This window comes from Eucyclogobius newberryi, unplaced genomic scaffold (genome assembly GCF_026437365.1).
Source record: "Eucyclogobius newberryi isolate DKJ021-1_F unplaced genomic scaffold, fEucNew1.0.hap1 SCAF_9, whole genome shotgun sequence".
Classification (NCBI taxonomy): Eukaryota; Metazoa; Chordata; class Actinopteri; order Gobiiformes; family Gobiidae; genus Eucyclogobius; species Eucyclogobius newberryi.
In genome coordinates this window covers 11,626,684-11,647,450 of record NW_027316532.1, presented here as the reverse complement: position 1 = coordinate 11,647,450, position 20,767 = coordinate 11,626,684, and the positions used below count along the sequence as shown (strand labels likewise).

General features: G+C 50.6%; 2 protein-coding genes across 2 annotated transcripts; both read left to right on the top strand.

The window, feature by feature from the left end:
* Positions 1–1,548: 1,548 nt before the first annotated feature.
* On the top strand, positions 1,549–11,332 carry lmnb2 (lamin B2). The gene is made up of 13 exons (XM_072438541.1): positions 1,549–1,887; positions 2,810–2,946; positions 3,019–3,175; positions 3,824–3,949; positions 5,300–5,398; positions 5,539–5,610; positions 6,719–6,844; positions 7,981–8,201; positions 8,503–8,722; positions 9,008–9,115; positions 9,200–9,319; positions 9,729–9,797; positions 9,870–11,332. Exons 1-13 carry the CDS (start codon positions 1,684–1,686, stop codon positions 9,903–9,905), a joined length of 1,695 nt encoding a protein of 564 aa, XP_072294642.1. The 5' UTR covers positions 1,549–1,683; the 3' UTR covers positions 9,906–11,332.
* Positions 11,333–11,761: 429 nt separating this feature from the next.
* commd2 (COMM domain containing 2) lies at positions 11,762–20,121 on the top strand. The gene is made up of 6 exons (XM_072438548.1): positions 11,762–11,855; positions 15,000–15,077; positions 15,358–15,440; positions 16,287–16,361; positions 16,480–16,578; positions 18,331–20,121. Exons 1-6 carry the CDS (start codon positions 11,789–11,791, stop codon positions 18,532–18,534), a joined length of 606 nt encoding a protein of 201 aa, XP_072294649.1. The 5' UTR covers positions 11,762–11,788; the 3' UTR covers positions 18,535–20,121.
* Positions 20,122–20,767: the final 646 nt, after the last annotated feature.

The window sequence follows — 20,767 nt, the reverse complement described above, 5'->3', positions numbered from 1 at the left end:
TGCCTATGCGGAGCAAACACCTCTGAGGACGCTGCAGAGAAGACTAGACTGGGACAAGGACACTGGAGAGCAGACTAGACTGGGACAGGGACACTGGAGAGCAGACTAGACTGGGACAAGGACACTGGAGAGCAGACTAGACTGGGACAAGGACACTGGAGAGCAGACTAGACTGGGACAAGGACACTGGAGAGCAGACTAGACTGGGACAAGGACGATGCAGAGCACACTAGACTGGGACAAGAACACTGCAGAGCAGACTAGACTGGGACAAGGACACTGGAGAGCAGACTAGACTGGGACAAGGACACTGCAGAGCAGACTAGACTGGGACAAGGACACTGGAGAGCAGACTAGACTGGGACAAGGACACTGGAGAGCAGACTAGACTGGGACAAGAACACTGGAGAGCAGACTAGACTGGGACAAGAACACTGCAGAGCAGACTAGACTGGGACAAGAACACTGGAGAGCAGACTAGACTGGGACAATGACACTGGAGAGCAGACAAGACTGGGACAAGAACACTGGAGAGCAGACTAGACTGGGACAAGGATACTGCAGAGCAGACTAGACTGGGACAAGGACACTGGAGAGCAGACTAGACTGGGACAAGAACACTGCAGAGCAGACTAGACTGGGACAAGGACACTGGAGAGCAGACAAGACTGGGACAAGAACACTGGAGAGCAGACTAGACTGGGACAAGGATACTGCAGAGCAGACTAGACTGGGACAAGGACACTGGAGAGCAGACTAGACTGGGACAAGGACACTGGAGAGCAGACTAGACTGGGACAAGGATACTGCAGAGCAGACTAGACTGGGACAAGGACACTGGAGAGCAGACTAGACTGGGACAAGGACACTGCAGAGCAGACTAAACTGGGACAAGGACACTGCAGAGCAGACTAGACTGGGACAAGGACACTGGAGAGCAGACTAGACTGGGACAAGGACACTGCAGAGCAGACTAGACTGGGACAAGGACACTGGAGAGCAGACTAGACTGGGACAAGGACACTGGAGAGCAGACTAGACTGGGACAAGGACACTGGAGAGCAGACTAGACTGGGACAAGGACACTGCAGAGCAGACTAGACTGGGACAAGGACACTGGAGTGTTTTCATCATAACATTGGTGATACAAAGATGGTTCCCAAAAGGAGAAGAATAAAAATGTGTTGAGATCTTCGTGGAAAAGAAGAACGAGGGGCCTGTGCTCCTGACCTGCAGCGGGACGTGACCTGCAGCGGGACCCCTGCAGCGGGACGTGACCTGCAGTGGGACCCCTGCAGCGGGACGTGACCTGCCGCGGGACCCCTGCCGCGGGACCCCTGCCGCGGGACCCCTGCCGCGGGACCCCTGCAGCGGGACCTCTGCCGCGGGACCGTGACCCCTGCAGCGGGACCGTGACTTGCGGCGGGACCATGTGCAGTTCTTCCCGCCGCCAGAGAGAGGCGCTGCTGCTCCGTGTGGCCCGTCTAAGAAGCAGAAGAAGCGGGAAAAGGCGGGAGGCGGTCCGCTGTCCGCGCGGGCTCCGGCCATCTTGGAAACCCTGCTCCACACAGCCTGTCCCGGTCCGCCTCTGTCCCGCCTGAGCCCGGTCCTCGCCCTGAAGACGCTCTCGGTGCATGTCCCAGAGTCAGAGGAGGATTTATTCGCACACGTTGAAGAAGCAGAATGTCGACAGCTACACCGAGCCGGGAGCGGGGGGCCTCCACGCCGCTGTCCCCCACCAGGATTTCCCGCCTACAGGAGAAGCAGGACCTGCAGCACCTCAATGACCGTTTAGCCGTTTACATCGACCGCGTCCGGTCCCTGGAGCTGGAGAATGACCGCCTCATGGTCACAGTGTCCGAGAAGGAGGAGGTGTCCACCAGAGAGGTGAGGAGGCTCTGGACCTGCCTGTAGGCCTACAGCCTAACAGCATGTAGGCCTGCAGTGTAACAGCCTGCAGGACTACAGTGTTAACAGCCTGCAGGACTACAGTGTTACCAGCCTGTAGGACTCTTGTAGGCTTGCAGTGTAAACAGCCTGTAGCCCTGCAGTGTAGTGTTACCAGATTTACTTTGGAGCTTTATCAGAACTAGGACACATGGTAGAATAAATAATGTACTATTATTGTTTTTTATTTGAATATTTTTGTATTACTGTGGTATATAAATGTGTAGTACTGAATCTATTCTTTAGTATTAAATTGTAGTATTGTGACTGTTACAACTAGTGATGTCATGATATAGAATGCCTTTATTTGATATAACTTCACCAAAGAAAGTCCCTGACAAAGACATTAAACCTACTGTGACTTTCTAAACTAAATGTATATCTATATATATCTATATCAAAAGTACTTTTTATAAATGTTCAATTCAATCCAGACCGTTTATCATTCCACGTTCTTCTGTTCTTAAGAAATGTGATCAACTGTAAAGCCTTTTGATGCTGTGTCTGTCATGTATTTATATTTAAACATGTCTCTCTCCCTCTGTGTCTCTCTCCATCTGTGTCTCTCTCCATCTGTGTCTCTCTCCATCTGTGTCTCTCTCCATCTGTGTCTCTCTCCCTCTGTGTCTCTCTCCCTCTGTGTCTCTCTCCCTCTGTGTCTCTCTCCCTCTGTGTCTCTCTCCCTCTGTGTCTCTCTCCCTCTGTGTCTCTCTCCCTCTGTGTCTCTCTCCCTCTGTGTCTCTCTCCCTCTGTGTCTCTCTCCCTCTGTGTCTCTCTCCCTCTGTGTCTCTCTCCCTCTGTGTCTCTCTCCCTCTGTGTCTCTCTCCCTCTGTGTCTCTCTCCCTCTGTGTCTCTGTCTCAGGTGAGCGGTCTGAAGGCTCTGTACGAGGCGGAGCTGGCTGATGCTCGTAGGGCCCTGGACGACACGGCTAAAGACCGAGCTCGGCTGCAGATCGACCTGGGAAAGGCCCAGACGGAGCTGGAGGAGGCCAACAGGAGGTGCGCCGCGGGACACGCCTTTCACTTTCACTTAAGTGTCACGTGACTAACCACGAGTTCCTCTTTCGTCAGTGTGAAGAAGAAGGAGGCGGAGCTGGTGGCGGTTGTGTCCCGGGCCAGAGCTCTGGAGGACAAAGTCAACCAGAGTGAGGCTGCTCGGTCCACTGCCCTGAGCCAGAGTGCTGCCCTGAGCGCTGAGCTGGGCGAGGTCAAGGGCGAGCTGGCTAAGGTACACGCCCTCTTTATATGATGACCACACAGCCCCAGACCACACAGCCCCTGACCACACAATCCTATTAGAACTGTCCAGATATTTTATCATCAAGCACTAAAACCAATTCACCAGTCGATTATCATGTAGTTTACAGTTGGATTAATCAAAAAATAAGAACTCGTCAACAGGAAATAACATTCTGACAATTCATTATTAAATTAAAATATCATAAAAGAAAACAGTGTTTTACTGAAGTGTTCCCAGGCCAGAGACGGGAGGGACATCCAGCGTGTCCTGGGTCTTCCCGGGGCCTCTTCCCGGTGGGACATGCCCCAAACACCTCCTCAGGGAGGTTTGAATCCACAAAGTAGTTGTGTTTGTGGAGGCGAAGAGCACCTGGTCTGCTCAGACATTCAACACTTACATATCAAACACAAAGGATTCTGGGATGTCTCCATTTCGAGTGGAACTGTCGCATAGTTCAACCTCGTTTATCTTCTACAGGCTCAACGTTAGAAGTCTCATTACTGTCATGACTGTGGGACTCAAACCTCTGCATGTTCCACTAGAGGGCGACATGTTCTCACTGTCTTTGCTCCATTTCTCACACTTGTCGCTCACACTTGTCTTGTGTGTTCTTTCATCTTGTGTGTGTGACCACAGGCTGAGGACGGTCACGCTGTGGCCAAGCGGCAGCTGGAGGCGGAGACTCTGATGAGGGTCGATCTGGAGAACCGCTGCCAGTCGCTGACCGAGGAGCTGCAGTTCAGGAAGAGCATGTTCGACCAGGTCAGACGTGTGTGTGTGTGCGTGTGTGTGCGCGACTGCGTGTGTGTGCGCGACTGCGTGTGTGTGCACGACTGCATTTGTGTGCGTGACTGCATTTGTGTGTGACTGTGTCACTGCGTGTGTGTGACTGTGTCACTGCGTGTGTGTGACTGTCACTGCGTGTGTGTGACTGTGTCACTGCGTGTGTGTGACTGTCACTGCGTGTGTGTGACTGTGTCACTGCGCGTGTGTGTGTGACTGTGTCACTGCGCGTGTGTGTGTGACTGTGTCACTGCGCGTGTGTGTGTGACTGTGTCACTGCGCGTGTGTGTGTGACTGTGTCACTGCGCGTGTGTGTGTGACTGTCACTGCGCGTGTGTTTGTGACTGTCACTGCGCGTGTTTGTGACTGTCACTGCGCATGTGTGTGTGTGACTGTCAGTGCGCGCGTGTGTGTGACTGTGTCACTGCGCGCGTGTGTGTGACTGTGTCACTGCGCGCGTGTGTGTGACTGTCACTGCGTGTGTGTGACTGTGTCACTGCGTGTGTGTGACTGTGTCACTGCGCGCGTGTGTGTGACTGTGTCACTGCGTGTGTGTGACTGTGTCACTGCGTGTGTGTGACTGTGTCACTGCGCGCGTGTGTGACTGTCACTGCGCGCGTGTGTGACTGTCACTGCGCGCGTGTGTGACTGTCACTGCGCGCGTGTGTGACTGTCACTGCGCGCGTGTGTGTGTGACTGTCACTGCGCGCGTGTGTGTGTGACTGTGTCACTGCGCGCGTGTGTGTGACTGTGTCACTGCGCGTGTGTGTGACTGTGTCACTGCGCGTGTGTGTGACTGTGTCACTGCGCGCGTGTGTGTGTGACTGTGTCACTGCGCGCGTGTGTGTGTGACTGTGTCACTGCGCGCGTGTGTGTGTGACTGTGTCACTGCGCGCGTGTGTGTGTGACTGTGTCACTGCGCGCGTGTGTGTGACTGTGTCACTGCGCGCGTGTGTGTGACTGTGTCACTGCGCGCGTGTGTGTGTGTGACTGTGTCACTGCGCGCGTGTGTGTGTGTGACTGTCACTGCGCGTGTGTGTGACTGTCACTGCGCGTGTGTGTGACTGTCACTGCGCGTGTGTGTGACTGTCACTGCGCGTGTGTGTGACTGTCACTGCGCGTGTGTGTGACTGTCACTGCGCGTGTGTGTGACTGTCACTGCGCGTGTGTGTGACTGTCACTGCGCGTGTGTGTGACTGTCACTGCGCGTGCGTGTGTGTGTGTGTGACTGCGTGTGTGCGTATGCAGGAGGTGTGTGCGTGTGTAGGAGGTGTGTGTGTGTGTGACCGTGTGTAGGGTGTGTGTGACCGTGTGTGTGTGTTGGTGCAGGAGGTGCTTGAGTCCCGGCGGCGTCAGGAGCACAGGATCGTGGAGGTGGATTCTGGAGTGAGACAGGACTACGAGTCCAAACTGGCCCAGGCTCTGCAGGTACAACACAAGTCCAGTGGGACCTCTCCATGAACGAGGTGTAACGAAGTGTAACGGGACGTAACGAGATGATCTCTGTTGATTTGAAACCGTTTCAAATTCAACTCTTACGACAAAGTGACGTGTTGTATTTTGTGCAGGACCTGAGGAGGCAGCACGACGAGCAGGTGTCTGTGTACAAGGAGGAGCTGGGACACGCCTTCCAGGCCAAGGTCAGCGTCCTTCACTCTGCTCCACAGCCCTGTCCTGTCCTGCTCCACAGCCCTGTCCTGTCCTGCTCCACAGCCCTGTCCTGTCCTGTCCTGCTCCACAGCCCTGTCCTGCTCCACAGCCCTGTCCTGCTCCACAGCCCTGTCCTGCTCCACAGCCCTGTCCTGCTCCACAGCCCTGTCCTGCTCCACAGCCCTGTCCTGCTCCACAGCCCTATCCTGTCCTGTCCTGCTCCACAGCCCTATCCTGTCCTGTCCTGCTCCACAGCCCTATCCTGTCCTGTCCTGCTCCACAGCCCTATCCTGTCCTGTCCTGCTCCACAGCCCTATCCTGTCCTGTCCTGCTCCACAGCCCTATCCTGTCCTGTCCTGCTCCACAGCCCTATCCTGTCCTGTCCTGCTCCACAGCCCTATCCTGTCCTGTCCTGCTCCACAGCCCTATCCTGTCCTGTCCTGCTCCACAGCCCTATCCTGTCCTGTCCTGCTCCACAGCCCTATCCTGTCCTGTCCTGCTCCACAGCCCTATCCTGTCCTGTCCTGCTCCACAGCCCTATCCTGTCCTGTCCTGCTCCACAGCCCTGTCCTGCTCCACAGCCCTGTCCTGCTCCACAGCCCTGTCCTGCTCCACAGCCCTGTCCTGCTCCACAGCCCTGTCCTGCTCCACAGCCCTGTCCTGTCCTGCTCCACAGCCCTGTCCTGTCCTGTCCTGCTCCACAGCCCTGTCCTTCCCTGTCCTGCTCCACAGCCCTGTCCTGTCCTGTCCTGCTCCACAGCCCTGTCCTGTCCTGTCCTGCTCCACAGCCCTGTCCTGTCCTGTCCTGCTCCACAGCCCTGTCCTGTCCTGCTCCACAGCCCTGTCCTGTCCTGTCCTGCTCCACAGCCCTGTCCTGTCCTGTCCTGCTCCACAGCCCTGTCCTGTCCTGCTCTGATGGAGTTACATGTGAAACTGTTCAGTAATGTCCCGTTCAAAACGACAGGAGTGGTTCCCCTCTGCTGGCCCTGCCGTTTATAGTGTCTCATTGTCCCTGTCACAGGAAGCAGATTTTCATAGTCCCTAATAATGATGCAGAAAACCATTCTGTCAATTTTTAATCTTTGTTTGTCTCTTCAGCTGGAGAATTCGATGATGTCCTCTGACCTGAACGACAAGGCTGTGAGCAGCGCCCGAGAGGAGGTGCTGGAATCTCGCAGCCGAATTGAGAGCCTCGGCTATCAGCTGAGCAGTCTGCAGAAGCAGGTAATGAGCACTCTGCATCACACATGTGAAAAGAGCGCCTGTGTAAGGGCTGCACATGTGAAGAGAGTGCAGGCTGAGAAATAGATTTTCAAAGTTGGGGGCCTGGGGGGCCCCTAACTTTTCAAAGTTGGGGGCCCACAAGCGCGCGCGGCATCGCGGCGCCATAAGAACAACATAAATGTGTTGTTTTAAACCTGGTTATTAGCATGTAAAACAATTTAAAGTACTTTTATATGTTAATTGATATGAAGGAAGAGCACAAATACTGAATCATATAAACCAGAGATCATGATCTTTAAAACTGTTTTATTCAATATAATAATGTTTCTTAGATACAAAATAAATACTGTTTACAGCATTTGACACAAGGAGATCTTGTGGAATATATGATATCACGTCCTACAAAATAAACTAACATATAGACATTGCCCCGAAAATTAGACCAAGCATTTCCGAGGACACGTGAACGCAACACGAACGCAGCGCGCACCGCTCGGCCAATGAGAAGCGAGAAGACGTGCGAAGTGGGCATGTCTGTCAAGACGAAACTTAAGCGAAATGAAATGCCCCGAATATGGCCAAATTACTAGTTAAATCTCTATTTTTTTCGAGGAGAGGCATGGCGGGCCCTCTCCTATTTCAAACCGCGGGCCCGCCGGAGATTTCGCAGCCTGGAGTGCCTGTGTAAGGGCTGCACATGTGAAAAGAGTGCCTGTGTAAGGGCTGCACATGTGAAGAGAGCGCCTGTGTAAGGGCTGCACATGTGAAGAGAGCGCCTGTGTAAGGGCTGCACATGTGAAGAGAGCGCCTGTGTAAGGGCTGCACATGTGAAAAGTGCGCCTGTGTAAGGGCTGCACATGTGAAAAGAGCGCCTGTGTAAGGGCTGCACATGTGAAGAGAGCGCCTGCGTAAGGACTGCAGATGTGAAAAGAGCGCCTGTGTAAGGACTGCAGATGTGAAAAGAGCGCCTGTGTAAGGGCTGCAGATGTGAAAAGAGCGCCTGCGTAAGGACTGCAGATGTGAAAAGAGCGCCTGTGTAAGGGCTGCACATGTGAAGAGAGCGCCTGCGTAAGGACTGCAGATGTGAAAAGAGTGCCTGCGTAAGGGTGGTTGTTGAACTCACGTGTTGTCCACAGATGGCGGCCTCTGAGGACCGGATCCGGGAGCTGGAGGACATCCTGTCCTCTGAGCGGGACCGGGCGCGGCGCTCTCTAGAGGCTAAAGACGACGAGATGAGCGACCTGAGAGAGCGCATGAACACCCAGCTCAGCGAGTACCAGGAGCTGCTCGACGTCAAGCTGGCCCTGGACATGGAGATCAACGCTTACCGCAAGCTCCTGGAGGGCGAGGAGAGCAGGTACTGCCCCGGGGGAGGGCGGGGTGAGCGGGTATTGCCCCGGGGGAGGGCGGGGTGAGCGGGTATTGCCCCGGGGGAGGGCGGGGTGAGCGGGTACTCCCCTCACTGTGTGAAAGTGTAAAGTGAGTGTTTAGTGAAGCTCAGAAGACGAGCTCGTGAACAGGATTCATGAAGCTAAACATCACCCCAGCCGTGTTTTTTATGAGGAACAATGTTAAAACCGGGTTAAAAGCTCAAATAAGTCAACTTCATAGTGTATGACTGTCCCCCCTGTGACCTGTGACCTTTGCCCCGTGCCCAGGCTGAAGCTGTCCCCCTCGCCCTCCTCGCGGGTCACGGTCTCACGCGTGAGCGGTTCTGCATCGTCGCGTTCCAAGAGGAAGAGGCAGGAAGTGGATGAGGGGGAGGAGCTGCGGAGCGAGCTGCTGCTGTCAGAGGAGTCCAGCGCCTCCGGAGCGGTCAGCATCTCCCCCACAGACATGGATGGCAACGCAGTCACTCTGAGCAACCTCAGCGAGCAGGTCAGAACCAGAGTCCACATGGTGTTTGAGCGCTGGGTCATGTGACACAACAATGAATCGTTCCATTTTATTTTTGACTAAAAGACAAATCAAATGTGTTTCATGTGTAATTTCCTTTACATAAAATGATACTGTGGTAGTTTCAGGTGGTTGATCGCAGTGCTCTGGTGGTACTCGCAGCCTCGCCCACTGCTCCGCCCACGTTTTTCCCTTCACTCTTCATGTGTTTTTGGTGTGACTTGAGTCTTGGCTCTGGGCCGACCTTTGACCTGGTGTGTGTTGCAGGACCAGTCTTTGGGCAGCTGGAGGCTCAGTCGGCAGGTGGACGATGGAGAGCCGCTCGTCTACAAGTTCTCACCAAAGTATGTGCTGAAGGCCGGCCAGTCCGTCACGGTAAGAGCTCCACCGGTCAGCAGCAACGGTCGCCCGTGTTCAAGCGCTGAGCAATGACAAGTCTAACACGTGGATCTGTTCCAGGTTTGGGCAGCAGGGGCCGCTGTAGCACACAGCCCTCCCTCTGACCTGCTGTGGAAGAGCCAGGCCTCATGGGGCACAGGAAATGATGTCATCACCTCTCTGACCGACACGGATGGAGAGGTGAGCGCCACTCTGCTACTGACACATGCAGCACATGAGTTATGGCTGATGTCCAGATCAACCAGGTTCTCCATCGCGTGGTTATTTATGGCCACAGTAATTTATTTGTGGGTTTTTAGAATCAGTGGTAAAAGCTGAACTGTGTCCAGGCGAGTCACGGTGGCGTGTGCACACGTGCGTGTGGGCGTGTCTGTGCGTGTGGGCGTGTCTGTGCGGGCGTGTCAAAGTTCAACTTTCCCATGTTTCACAAAATATGCTCGAATCTAAACAGCAGAGTTTGTTTTATGTAGCGTAAGAGCGAGATATTTATAATACTCCAAAAAGTATCTGGAGCAGGAACCGAAACATTTCTGCAGCGTTCAAGGTTCCTCTGAGCGCGGTTCCTCATAAGTGTCTTCTGTGTGTGCAGGAAGTGGCCCAGAGGAGAGCCACCCGGACCCAGGTGGAGGACGGGGAGGATGAGGTGGTCAATGACGCGGTCAGTAAAGGTCACAGTTGTCGTCTTGTGTTGTTGCGATGCTGAAGCTCACATTGTGTCTGTCGCACACAGGGGCGGAGCTCGTCTCGAGAGTGTGTGGTCATGTGATCTCTGCCGTAGCTCTGGGACGTGTGCTTCAACAGTATTTACAAGTTTCTTAAAGTGGAACTGAGGCACTTTCCCCGTGTGTTAGTTTGTGTGTTTTTAAGACTCTGGAATATTCCATTTTAACTCTGCCCAAGTCGACATGTTTTTATAAGAGTTGTAACACGCCCAGAAGCGCAGAGGATGTCGGACACGCCCCCAGAAGAGCAGAGGGCGTCAGACACGCCTCTGAGTTACGCTTCTCTGGATTTAACTGAAAATTATGTCAACTTTTCGTCTGAAGACTTTGCAGCGTGTTCTTTTTGCAGTTCTTGTAATAATAATGTGGGGAAGGACCACGCCCTCACGCCTCTGTGATGCTCCCACAGCCCGGATTCTGCCTTTTGACACATGTGCTTTTCTCCTGTGAAAACTGATGGTTGAATATGTCTACAGGAAGTTTAGTCTCTTCCAAACTCCTCTCTCTGAGCCCCGCCTCCCTCTGAACTCTGCTGCACATGGAGCACATGTGCTGCTGCCTTAACCACTCCACCACCGGCTGCACTCAATATCCATATTTCAACCTTTATTTGGTTAAAATATGTGGAAAAAGTCTTAGTGTGAAATATGAATAATCATCAGACTCAAAGTGTCAGTTGCAGCTCTGACACGTTCAGTTCTTTAAAAATGTAAATTAGACAGAATCCTGACTGAGACCAAACTGTGCTATGAGCAGAAATGTGAAATGAGGCCACATGGATCAATACTGATGAGCGAGGGCCCGGGTTCAGTGAAGTGTGAAGTGTGGGAGGGAGCTGTTTGGAAAGAGGCGGAGCTACAGTGTAAAGTCGGCAGATAAAAGGTCCTGGGCGGTGTTTCGACGGAGCTCTCCATCACTGCAGTCGTGTGCCTTCTGCCCTCAGGAACCATGGTGTGGTCCCGCCCTCTCCCATATCTCGGTCAGTATTAGATCAAACCCGCGCTGCCTCAGAATTTGCTCCAATATGGCGGCCCTTGATACGCTTCAGGGGTTAAGGGTTAGGGGGTCAGGGTTATGGGTCAGGGAAAAGAGAGTGAATTTGGACCCAAGAGAGAAAATGATTGGCTGAGCTGTATCAGAGGGGCGGGTCTCTGTCGCCGCCATGTTGGAATTCTGACTTTCGGGAGTTGATCTAAACCCAACCCCGCCCTTTCCGATTCTGGTCCCGCCCTTCCGTTCTACCCCGCCTTCCCTATTGTGGCCCCGCCCTCTCCCGTTCTGGCCTACATTGTGACAAAGTCCTACATAAACAACTGGAGGAGACGACTGCGCTCACATCCAGAGAACGGCTTCTCTGGTCCTGGCCCCGCCCTCTCCGCTTCTGGCCACGCCCTCCGCTTCTTTCAGAACTCGTGATGCTTTTACACTCCTTTAAATCATGACATGTTAAAATAGTTGATTACAGAACATTATAATCATGATTCTTTGTAGATCAGATCATGTCTCTGAACACGAGTGTCACAAACATGTACTTTTCAATTTGTAATAAATCTTTTTTATCATTGAGACTGGACACGTTCTTCAGATGTCTCTGTTCCATCAGAGCTGAGCGTATGGGACGGTCTCATGAGGGTCTGGAAGGTCTCATGAGGGTCTCATGAAGGTCTGGAAGGTCTCATGTGGGTCCGGTGGAAGAACAATACTAAATTGTAACTTATTTTATTTAGTGCCTTAGAATTTTGACTTGATAATGTAAAGGACTTGTGTTTGACTCATGGATCTATTATAAGTGACTACTGGACGTACACACAGCGGCCTATAGGGGGCAGCAGCGGCCCGGATAGGACAAGTACGTCCGGTTCACAGTAGGTCATGTGACACCGGGATCACGTGACATTCTGTCTGTGGGACACCGCTGAGCTGCGCGATGCTACTGGTCCTGTCCGAGCAGCACAAAGGACACCTGTCCTACCTGTCCTCCGTGGAGCCCGAGGGTGAGTCACATCGCGGAGCCCTGAGCCCACTCTTCCTTTAAACTGGGTGATGGTGCCGGGGCCGCTCCTGGGGCCAGGGGCCAGCTCTGGGTTAAGATTGTATTTTCAAAGGGTCAGAAAGTACATGAAGTAAAACAAGTTTATTTGTAGAACACATTTCACACAAGAGGAAAAACATGCTTTAAATCACAAAGACCGAAATCAGTTTAAGACATAAAAGAGTGCAAAGAATAATAATCCTGTCAGTCATAAACACAGATAAACAAAACTGTTTATCTTAGATTTGAACATTGTCAGAGTAGAACCTGACTCTGGCACCAGCAGGAGGCCGGCCCATGTTTAGTCCTGACTCTGGCACCAGGAACTGGACAGGAGCCAGTGAAGAGACTCCAGCACCGGCGTAATGTGCTCTCTTCTTTTTGTTCCTGTTAGTAATCTTGCTGCTGCATTTTGAACCAGTTAAAGCTTTTTATGGAACTATTAGGACCTGCTGTGAGCAGGAGTTGGTCTAATCTAGACGTTACAAATGCATGGATAAGTTTTTCAGCATCACTTTTAGGTCGGGTTCTTCTGATTTTGGCTCTTGTTGCGCAAATGTTTTACAAGCTTGATTTATATGAGCTTCAAATAAGAGCTCCTGGTCCAATAAGACTCTGAGGTTTCTTACAGTAAAACTGGAGGCGACACTGACATTGTCCAGTGTGACTATCTGCTCAGATAGAGCGTCTCGTAGATGTTTAGGATCACCACAATGACCTCCAGCACAATGACCTCGGCTTTTTCAGGGTTAAGAAGCAGATCATTAAGTGTCATCCAGGTTTTTATCTCCTTCACACAAGCTCTAAGTCTGTCTCCTTGATCGCTCTGATCAGGTTCATTGATAAATACAGCTGAGTGTCGTCTGCAGAGCAGTGGAAGTTAATGCCATGTGACCTGCTCATGTGACCCAACGGCAGCATATAAAGAGTAAACAGAATTGGACCGAGTACCGAACCCTGTGGCACACCATAAATTACTGTAGAGCAAGGTGAGGAGCTCTGGTTTACATGAACCAACTGGTACCTATCAGATAAATAGGATTTAAACCAGCTGAGGGTGGGGCCTCCAACACCTACATCACATTCAAACCTCTGCAGTAGAATTTTGTGGTCGATGGTCAAACGCTGAGGTCAGAACCAGGACTGAGACCAGTCCATCATCAGCAGCTAATAACAAATCGTTTGTGACTTTAACTAGTGCAGTTTCAGTGCTGTGGTGGGCTCTGAACCCTGCTGTGGTGGACTCTGAACCCTGCTGTGGTGGACTCTGAACCCTGCTGTGGTGGGCTCTGAACCCTGCTGTGGTGGACTCTGAACCCTGCTGTGGTGGACTCTGAACCCTGCTGTGGTGGACTCTGAACCCTGCTGTGGTGGGCTCTGAACCCTGCTGTGGGGGGGCTCTGAACTCTGCTGTGGTGGGCTCTGAACCCTGCTGTGGGGGGCTCTGAACCCTGCTGTGGGGGGCTCTGAACTCTGCTGTGTTGGGCTCTGGACCCTGCTGTGGTGGGCTCTGGACCCTGCTGTGGTGGGCTCTGAACACGGACCCTGCTGTGGTGGGCTCTGAACACGGACCCTGCTGTGGTGGGCTCTGTCCTGTAGGTGGCGAACAAAGCTGTTTTACTACAACTTGTTCAAAGATTTTAGAGACAAAAGGAAGATTTGAAATAGGTCTGTAGTTTACCAATAGGTCGGGGTCTAGATTAGGCTTTTTCAGAAGAGGTTTAATGACCTCATATTTGAAGGATGTGGAGCATAAACACTTTCTACTGAAGTATTTATTATAGTAAGGATAGGGTCTATAATTAAGGGGAGAATGTCTTTGAAGAGCTTGGAATGGGGTCTAGGACACAAGTTGAGCTTTTAGAGGGCATAAGGGCTGAAGTTCTCTCTCTTGATCAACAGCTGAACCTTTCTAAATTCACAGGTGGATTTATATGGGACGTTAGATTCATCCAATTTATCTCTGATTGTTTTTATATGTTTGTTAAAAAATAGGAGGAAATCATCAGAGCTGAGAGAAGCTGGGAGTGAGGGCTCTACTGCTGTGACAGTGTGTTAGCCTGGCCCGTGTCAGTGTTCAGGAGGATGTCATTTGTCACCTTGACAACAGCAGTCTCAGTCACCATGACAACAGCCTCAGTCACCATGACAACAGCAGCCTCAGTCTCCATGACAACAGCAGCCTCAGTCACCATGACAACAGCAGCCTCAGTCACCATGACAACAGCAGTCTCAGTCACCATGACAGCAGCCTCAGTCACCATGACAGCAGCCTCAGTCACCATGACAACAACAGTCTCAGTCACCATGACAACAGCAGTCTCAGTCACCGTGACAACAGCAGTCTCAGTCACCGTGACAACAGCAGCCTCAGTCACCGTGACAACAGCAGCCTCAGTCACCGTGACAACAGCAGTCTCAGTCACCGTGACAACAGCAGTCTCAGTCACCGTGACAACAGCAGTCTCAGTCACCGTGACAACAGCAGCCTCAGTCACCATGACAACAGCAGCCTCAGTCACCATGACAACAGCAGCCTCAGTCACCATGACAACAGCAGTCTCAGTCACCATGACAACAGCAGTCTCAGTGTGATGAGCTCTAAAACCTGAAAAACATCAAATGAGTTGTTTATTAAGTGGAAATCTGTGAAAGGAGTTTGGCCCAAAATGTCAGATTAGAGATGGGCCGGTCATGACTCAGTACTGCCCCTCCCCCTGACCCCTGCTCTTCTTTAGGAGAGGCGTTATGACCGCAGTTTTCAAAGACATCGGGAATGTTCCAGATTGAAGCTTTAACTATGTGAGTGATGCTAACAAATTGTTCAGAACAGACTTTATAAATCTGGAAGCTCACACATGGAGGCAGCTGTAGATGAACTCAGACTGTGATGATCTCATGGACAGTTTTGTCAGTTACAGGTGCAAAGTGAGTCAGCTCTAAGTGTCCAGGTGGTTTTAGGGTCATTTTTTGCATTGTGGGATTTATGTCATTTTTAATGCCCTGAACTTTGTCATTAAAGTCTCTCTCTCTCGCTCTCGCTCTCGCTCTCGCTCTCGCTCTCGCTCTCGCTCTCGCTCTCGCTCTCGCTCTCGCTCGTCCTCAGTTGTGGCAGAGTTTGGACGTATTGCTGTGGACTTCCTGAGACGAGGGACCAGCCCTAAAATCTATGAGGCTGCAGCACGTAAGAGCCGGGGCCCCTGAGTCCTCCTCCTGCTCCACACTATACACACTATAGGCTGCAGCACGTTAGAGCCGGGGCCCCCGAGTCCTCCTCCTGCTCCACACACTATACTCACTATAGGCAGCAGCACGTAAGAGCCGGGCCCCTGAGTCCCCCTCCTGCAGTGGAGCCGTTTGTATGAAAGTGTTGCTCCTGTAAACGTGACTTCACTGTTTAAAGAGTACTTTCCTGTTTTGTGACTTCTCTGTGGGTGCTGCGGGTGCTGCTGCGGGTGCTGCAGGGAAGCTGGGGGCCTCCGTCGAGCAGGTGCAGTGTGCTGTGGAGGGCCTCATGTTCCTGGTGCTGGAGAGCTGCAGACACACGGTCAGTCTCATTTTTTCACATAAAATATCTAAAGTTCATTAGAAAATGTCCTTTGTCTCCCTCTTGTGTCCAGCTGTCTAGTAAGGCCTGGAAGGATCGGTCTCCTCTGGTCCGAAAACTGGTGCGAGGAACCAACAACAGTTTCTGGTCCAAGGACCTTAGTGAGCGAGAGGGAGCGTACGGTTTAATCAGATCGCTGATGTACGATGGCATCTGACCATTTAAAGCTCTAAAAGTTAAAACAAGAATTTTAAACTGTATCCGGTAGGAGACCGGCAGCCAGTGAAGGGCTTTAAGAATGGGTGAAATGTGGGCCCTTCTATTTGTGCGGGTCAAGATCCTCGCTGCAGAGTTCTGGACCAGCTGCAGACGAGAGAGTTCCTTCTTGTTAAGACAGGAAAACAAGCTATTACAGTAGTCTAAACGTGAAGACACAAATGCATGAATTATAACTTCCAGGTCATTTTGAGACACCATTTTCCTGAGCTTAGAGATTTTCCTCAACTGAAAGAAACAGTTCCTCGTCAACAGCTTGGAGTGGTGCTCTAAAGACATGTCTTTGTCAAAGACAACACCCAAGTTTCTAAGACTTGGTTTAGCAGTCTGGCCTAAAACACCCAAGTACTGGTTTATCCCTGGAATGGCATCATCAGGGGCAATAATCAGAGTTTCTGTTTTGTCAGCATTTAGCTGCAAGGAGTTTTTAATCAGCCATTGTTTTATTTGCACTAAACAACTGACCAAGGAGTTCAGCTTCTGGATCTCAGAAGGTTTAAAAGAGCAATAGAGCTGAATATCGTCAGCTATCAGCTGTCTAAATGTCCTTTGTCTCCGTCTTGTGTCCAGCTGTCTGAGACCGACTTCATGGACTCGGTTTTAGTGCTGGGCTTCAGCCAAGAGCTCAACGACACACTGCTCCAGGTCTGTCCCTCTGTCCCTGTGTCCCACTGTCCCTGTGTCCCTCACATACTCATACTGGTGTCCTCTGTCCCTCACACACTTCTGTCCCTCTGTCCATCACACTCCCTCTGTCTTCCAGCTCTACCTGCAGCAGGGTGGTCCGGTGCGGTCCGTCCTGGCTCAGCTCGGTCCTTCACTGCCCGTCTACCACAGTCTGGAGTGGAGACTGGACGTCAACGTAAGTGGCCGCGCCCTTTTGGTCTAAAGCTTCACTTTGTCACTTTTCTGGTGGTGCCCGTCACATTCTAGTCCAAATGCATAAACCTTACTGAGCAGGGTTGACTCTCCATAGACCTGACCTGTAACGGCCTGTGTCACTGCCCGTGTATCGTCTTCCACTTCCCCAGGGCCGCGTCGCAGGGGCAGCAGTTTAAGCAGGGACCCCCAGACTTCCCTCTCCCCAGACACTTCCTCCAGCTCTTCCGGGGGATCCTTAGGCCCGGTGGGACATGCCCGAAACACCTCCCCAGGGAGGCGCCCAGGAGGCCGCCTGTGACTCCACCCAGTTTATCAACTCTATTTGAAATGTGGTTGTGGGCGGAGTGCTGACGTTTGTGGGCGGAGTGCTGACGTTTGTGGGCGGAGTGTGGACGTTTGTGGGCGGAGGGTGGAGGTTAAACACTGTTGACATTTTTTAACGTTTGAATTTTTGCACATGACGTGCTCTTGTGTGTTTTGAGCAGATGTCCATGCTCTTGTGTGTTTTGAGCAGATGTCCGTGTTCTTGTGTGTCCGTGCTCTTGTGTGTTTTGAGCAGATGTCCGTGCTCTTGTGTGTTTTGAGCAGATGTCCGTGCTCTTGTGTGTTTTGAGCAGATGTCCGCGTTCTTGTGTGTCCGTGCCCTTCTGTGTTTTGAGCAGATGTCTACGTTCTTGTGTGTTTTGAGCAGATGTCCATTTTCTTGTGTGTTTTGAGCAGATGTCCGTGTTCTTGTGTGTTTTGAGCAGATGTCCGTGTTCTTGTGTGTTTTGAGCAGATGTCCGTGTTCTTGTATGTTTTGAGCACATGTCCCTGCTCTTGTGTGTTTTGAGCAGATGTCCGTGTTCTTGTGTGTTTTGAACAGATGTCCGTGTTCTTGTGTGTCTGTGCTCTTGTGTGTTTTGAGTAGATGTCCGTGCTCTTGTGTGTATTGAGCAGATGTCCGCGTTCTTGTGTGTCCGTGCTCTTGTGTGTTTTGAGCAGATGTCCGTGTTCTTGTGTGTCCGTGCTCTTTTGTGTTTTGAGTAGATGTCCGTGCTCTTGTGTGTTTTGAGCAGATGTCCGTGCTCTTGTGTGTTTTGAGCAGATGTCCATTTTCTTGTGTGTTTTGAGCAGATGTCCGTGTTCTTGTATGTTTTGAGCACATGTCCCTGCTCTTGTGTGTTTTGAGCAGATGTCCGCATTCTTGTGTGTCCGTGCCCTTCTGTGTTTTGAGCAGATGTCTACGTTCTTGTGTGTTTTGAGCAGATGTCCGTTTTCTTGTGTTTTGAGCAGATGTCCGTTTTCTTGTGTGTTCTGAGCAGATGTCCGCGTTCTTGTGTGTTTTGAGCACATGTCCCTGCTCTTGTGTGTTTTGAGCAGATGTCCGTGTTCTTGTGTCCATGCTCTTGTGTGTTTTGAGCAGATTTCCTTGTTCTTGTGTGTCCGTGCTCTTGTGTGTTTTGAGCAGGTGTCCGCGCTCTTGTGTGTTTTGAGCAGATGTCCGCGTTCTTGTGTGTTTTGAGCAGATGTCCGCGTTGTGTGTTTTGAGCAGATGTCCGCGTTGTGTGTTTTGAGCAGATGTCCGTGTTCTTGTGTGTTTTGAGCAGATGTCCGTGCTCTTGTGTGTTGTGAGCAGATGTCCGTGCTCTTGTGTGTTTTGAGCAGATGTCCGTACTCTTGTGTGTTTTGAGCAGATGTCCGTGCTCTTGTGTTTTGAGCAGATGTCCGTGTTCTTGTGTGTTTTGAGCAGATGTCCAGCCGTGCACTGAGGCAGCAGCTGTGTCCAGTCATGACGCTGTGCCTGAGCTTGACCAGAGGGGGTGCTAGCGGGGACACTCGCAAGCTGCTCCAGGCTCGTCCCGGCACCGTCCTGCACCTGCTGTCTGTGCTGGAGCCGGCTTTAGACGCAATGAAGAGCACCCACACACGCCGCATCCTCAGGAACATCAAGTGACCCTGCTGCATCCTCAGGAACATCAGATGACCCATGCCACATGTTTGAGGTGACCCTCACACTGGTCAGACGCTCCTGCAGTGGTTTTCAGGAGCGACGTCATCTCCAAATAGTTTTACTGGAATTCAACAATAATTGTGAAATCAAAAAATGAACCCGAGTCCTTCAGAGTCAGAGGAAGTCACGGATCAAATGACACTTATCACTAGAATCAAAGAATAGCGTTATGGACATTTTATGGACATTGTGTGGACATTGTGTGGACATTGTGTGGACATTGGAGCTGGACATTGGACGATATACGGGGTTAACATTAACATCATGATGGTTTTTATAATGACTCTGATGCGATTATCACCAACGATCCAGAGAAAGTGGCTCTAGTTCCATCAAAGGGCTTTGACCTCTGCTACTGTAGCTCTACAACTCTTCACGTGGGATCAGACTGTAAATATAAATACACCTTTAAGTATCAGTTTGTCTTTCTGATGGGTCAGACATTTGGCCCCAGTTCTTCCTGGTCAGAATGAGAGAAATACGAGGACCACGAGGTCAACACGAGGTCAACACGAGGTCAAAATGGTACAAAATGTATCACATTTGAGTCAAATCGTATATATATTGATCTTGTGTTTGTGTCAAATGAGACGTCCAGAGTCCAAACTGTTTGATCATGAAGACGATGGAAACTGTTCTAAATAATGTGACTCATTTTCTTTCTGATCACGAATTATCTTAAAAATACAACAGTTACTCTAGAAATCACCCGGTGTTTCTCTTCTTCGTCATTGAGGTTCAGCTCTGAGGACGGAACAGATTCATCGCTTCAGTTATTTGCAGCATTTATTGTGATCAGAACTACATTACTAATAATGTCTTTTACAAATAAGATAAGATAATCCTTTATTGTCTTACCCGGAGATCGTCACGTTATCCCGGCGGACATCCTAATTTTTCCCCTCCATCCCTTGTTGGGAAATGGGAGGTTTTGTCTATAGGAGTTTTTGTTTATAAGAGTTCTTCTATTGAGTGTTTTTTTAAACTTCCTATATTCTGTGATCTGTCCTTTTCCTCTGTATCTACTGGGTTGTATCAATGAAATTTCCCCATGTGTGGACGTGTCCTTCTTCTCGAACACGTGACACTTCATCAGGATTTAGCGCCGGTCGTCTTTGAACAGACCATCGTGAATATTCATATATTTTAAATCAAATGTGCCAATTCTTCTGCTGCACGACACTGGACGAGCAGAACATTTAAACAAGTTTCTCTCATTTCCACAGTTCAAATGTGGCTCATGAGAGAACTGTCTCCACTGTCTCGCCGGGACACCAGGAGGAGACATCTGATACTACAGCCCAGAGGAAACATACTAAACACTAGAGATCGTCACCATAGTAACCAACGTTCAGTTCCAAGAGCAATGATGTGACTGTAAAAGTCTATAACTTTGCTGCTTTTATACAAACACCATGGCAGCTCTGATGAAATTAGCATTTACTTAGAAACGTGTAACTTAAACAATCAATGTATTTCACCAGAAAAAAATCTGAGAGACGCCAAATGTAACATTCAACTGACTTTACACAGAGACAAACTCTGTTCCACAGATGATCTACATTCACACTCTGATCATAGAGAACAATAAAAGACTTATAAGTGATGTATTCTTTTTCTTCAATCGAGCAGCAGCAGACAAACATTCAAAATCTAAAAAAAAGTGATTTAAAGTTGGATTTCTTCATACAAATTAAGTATGTGGATTCTTAAAATCACATTAAAAGTTTTCCTTTGATGCTCCAATGAGAGCGCAGCCTCGTGCCTCGTGCAGACCGATGGGAAAGCTAAATCTAGGGCGGGGCAGACGAGACTGGGTCCGTCATTAAAGATACAAAGCTCCACCCATAAGGTGGAGGACAGTCGTGGCCAAAGATCCACACGCTCAGCACAGACGTGGCATAGGCAGACAGCGCGCTGACGTGTAGGGACGCTCAAACATGGGGAAAGAATCTATCTCAAAGTGATGTGTCCATCCCGAAGACGCCTGTCGCCATGGCAACGTCACATACATATGAGAAAGAGTGTCTGGAGTGTGGACCAGTGTGGGTCAGAGTGGGCCAAGAGATCTGGTTTTCCATCTAGCGGGTCACTAAGCACGGACAAAATATATGATTCATGCCACGAACATTGTTAAACTGAATGAATAGAAATGAAGGTTTTGTGATTTCTGTCA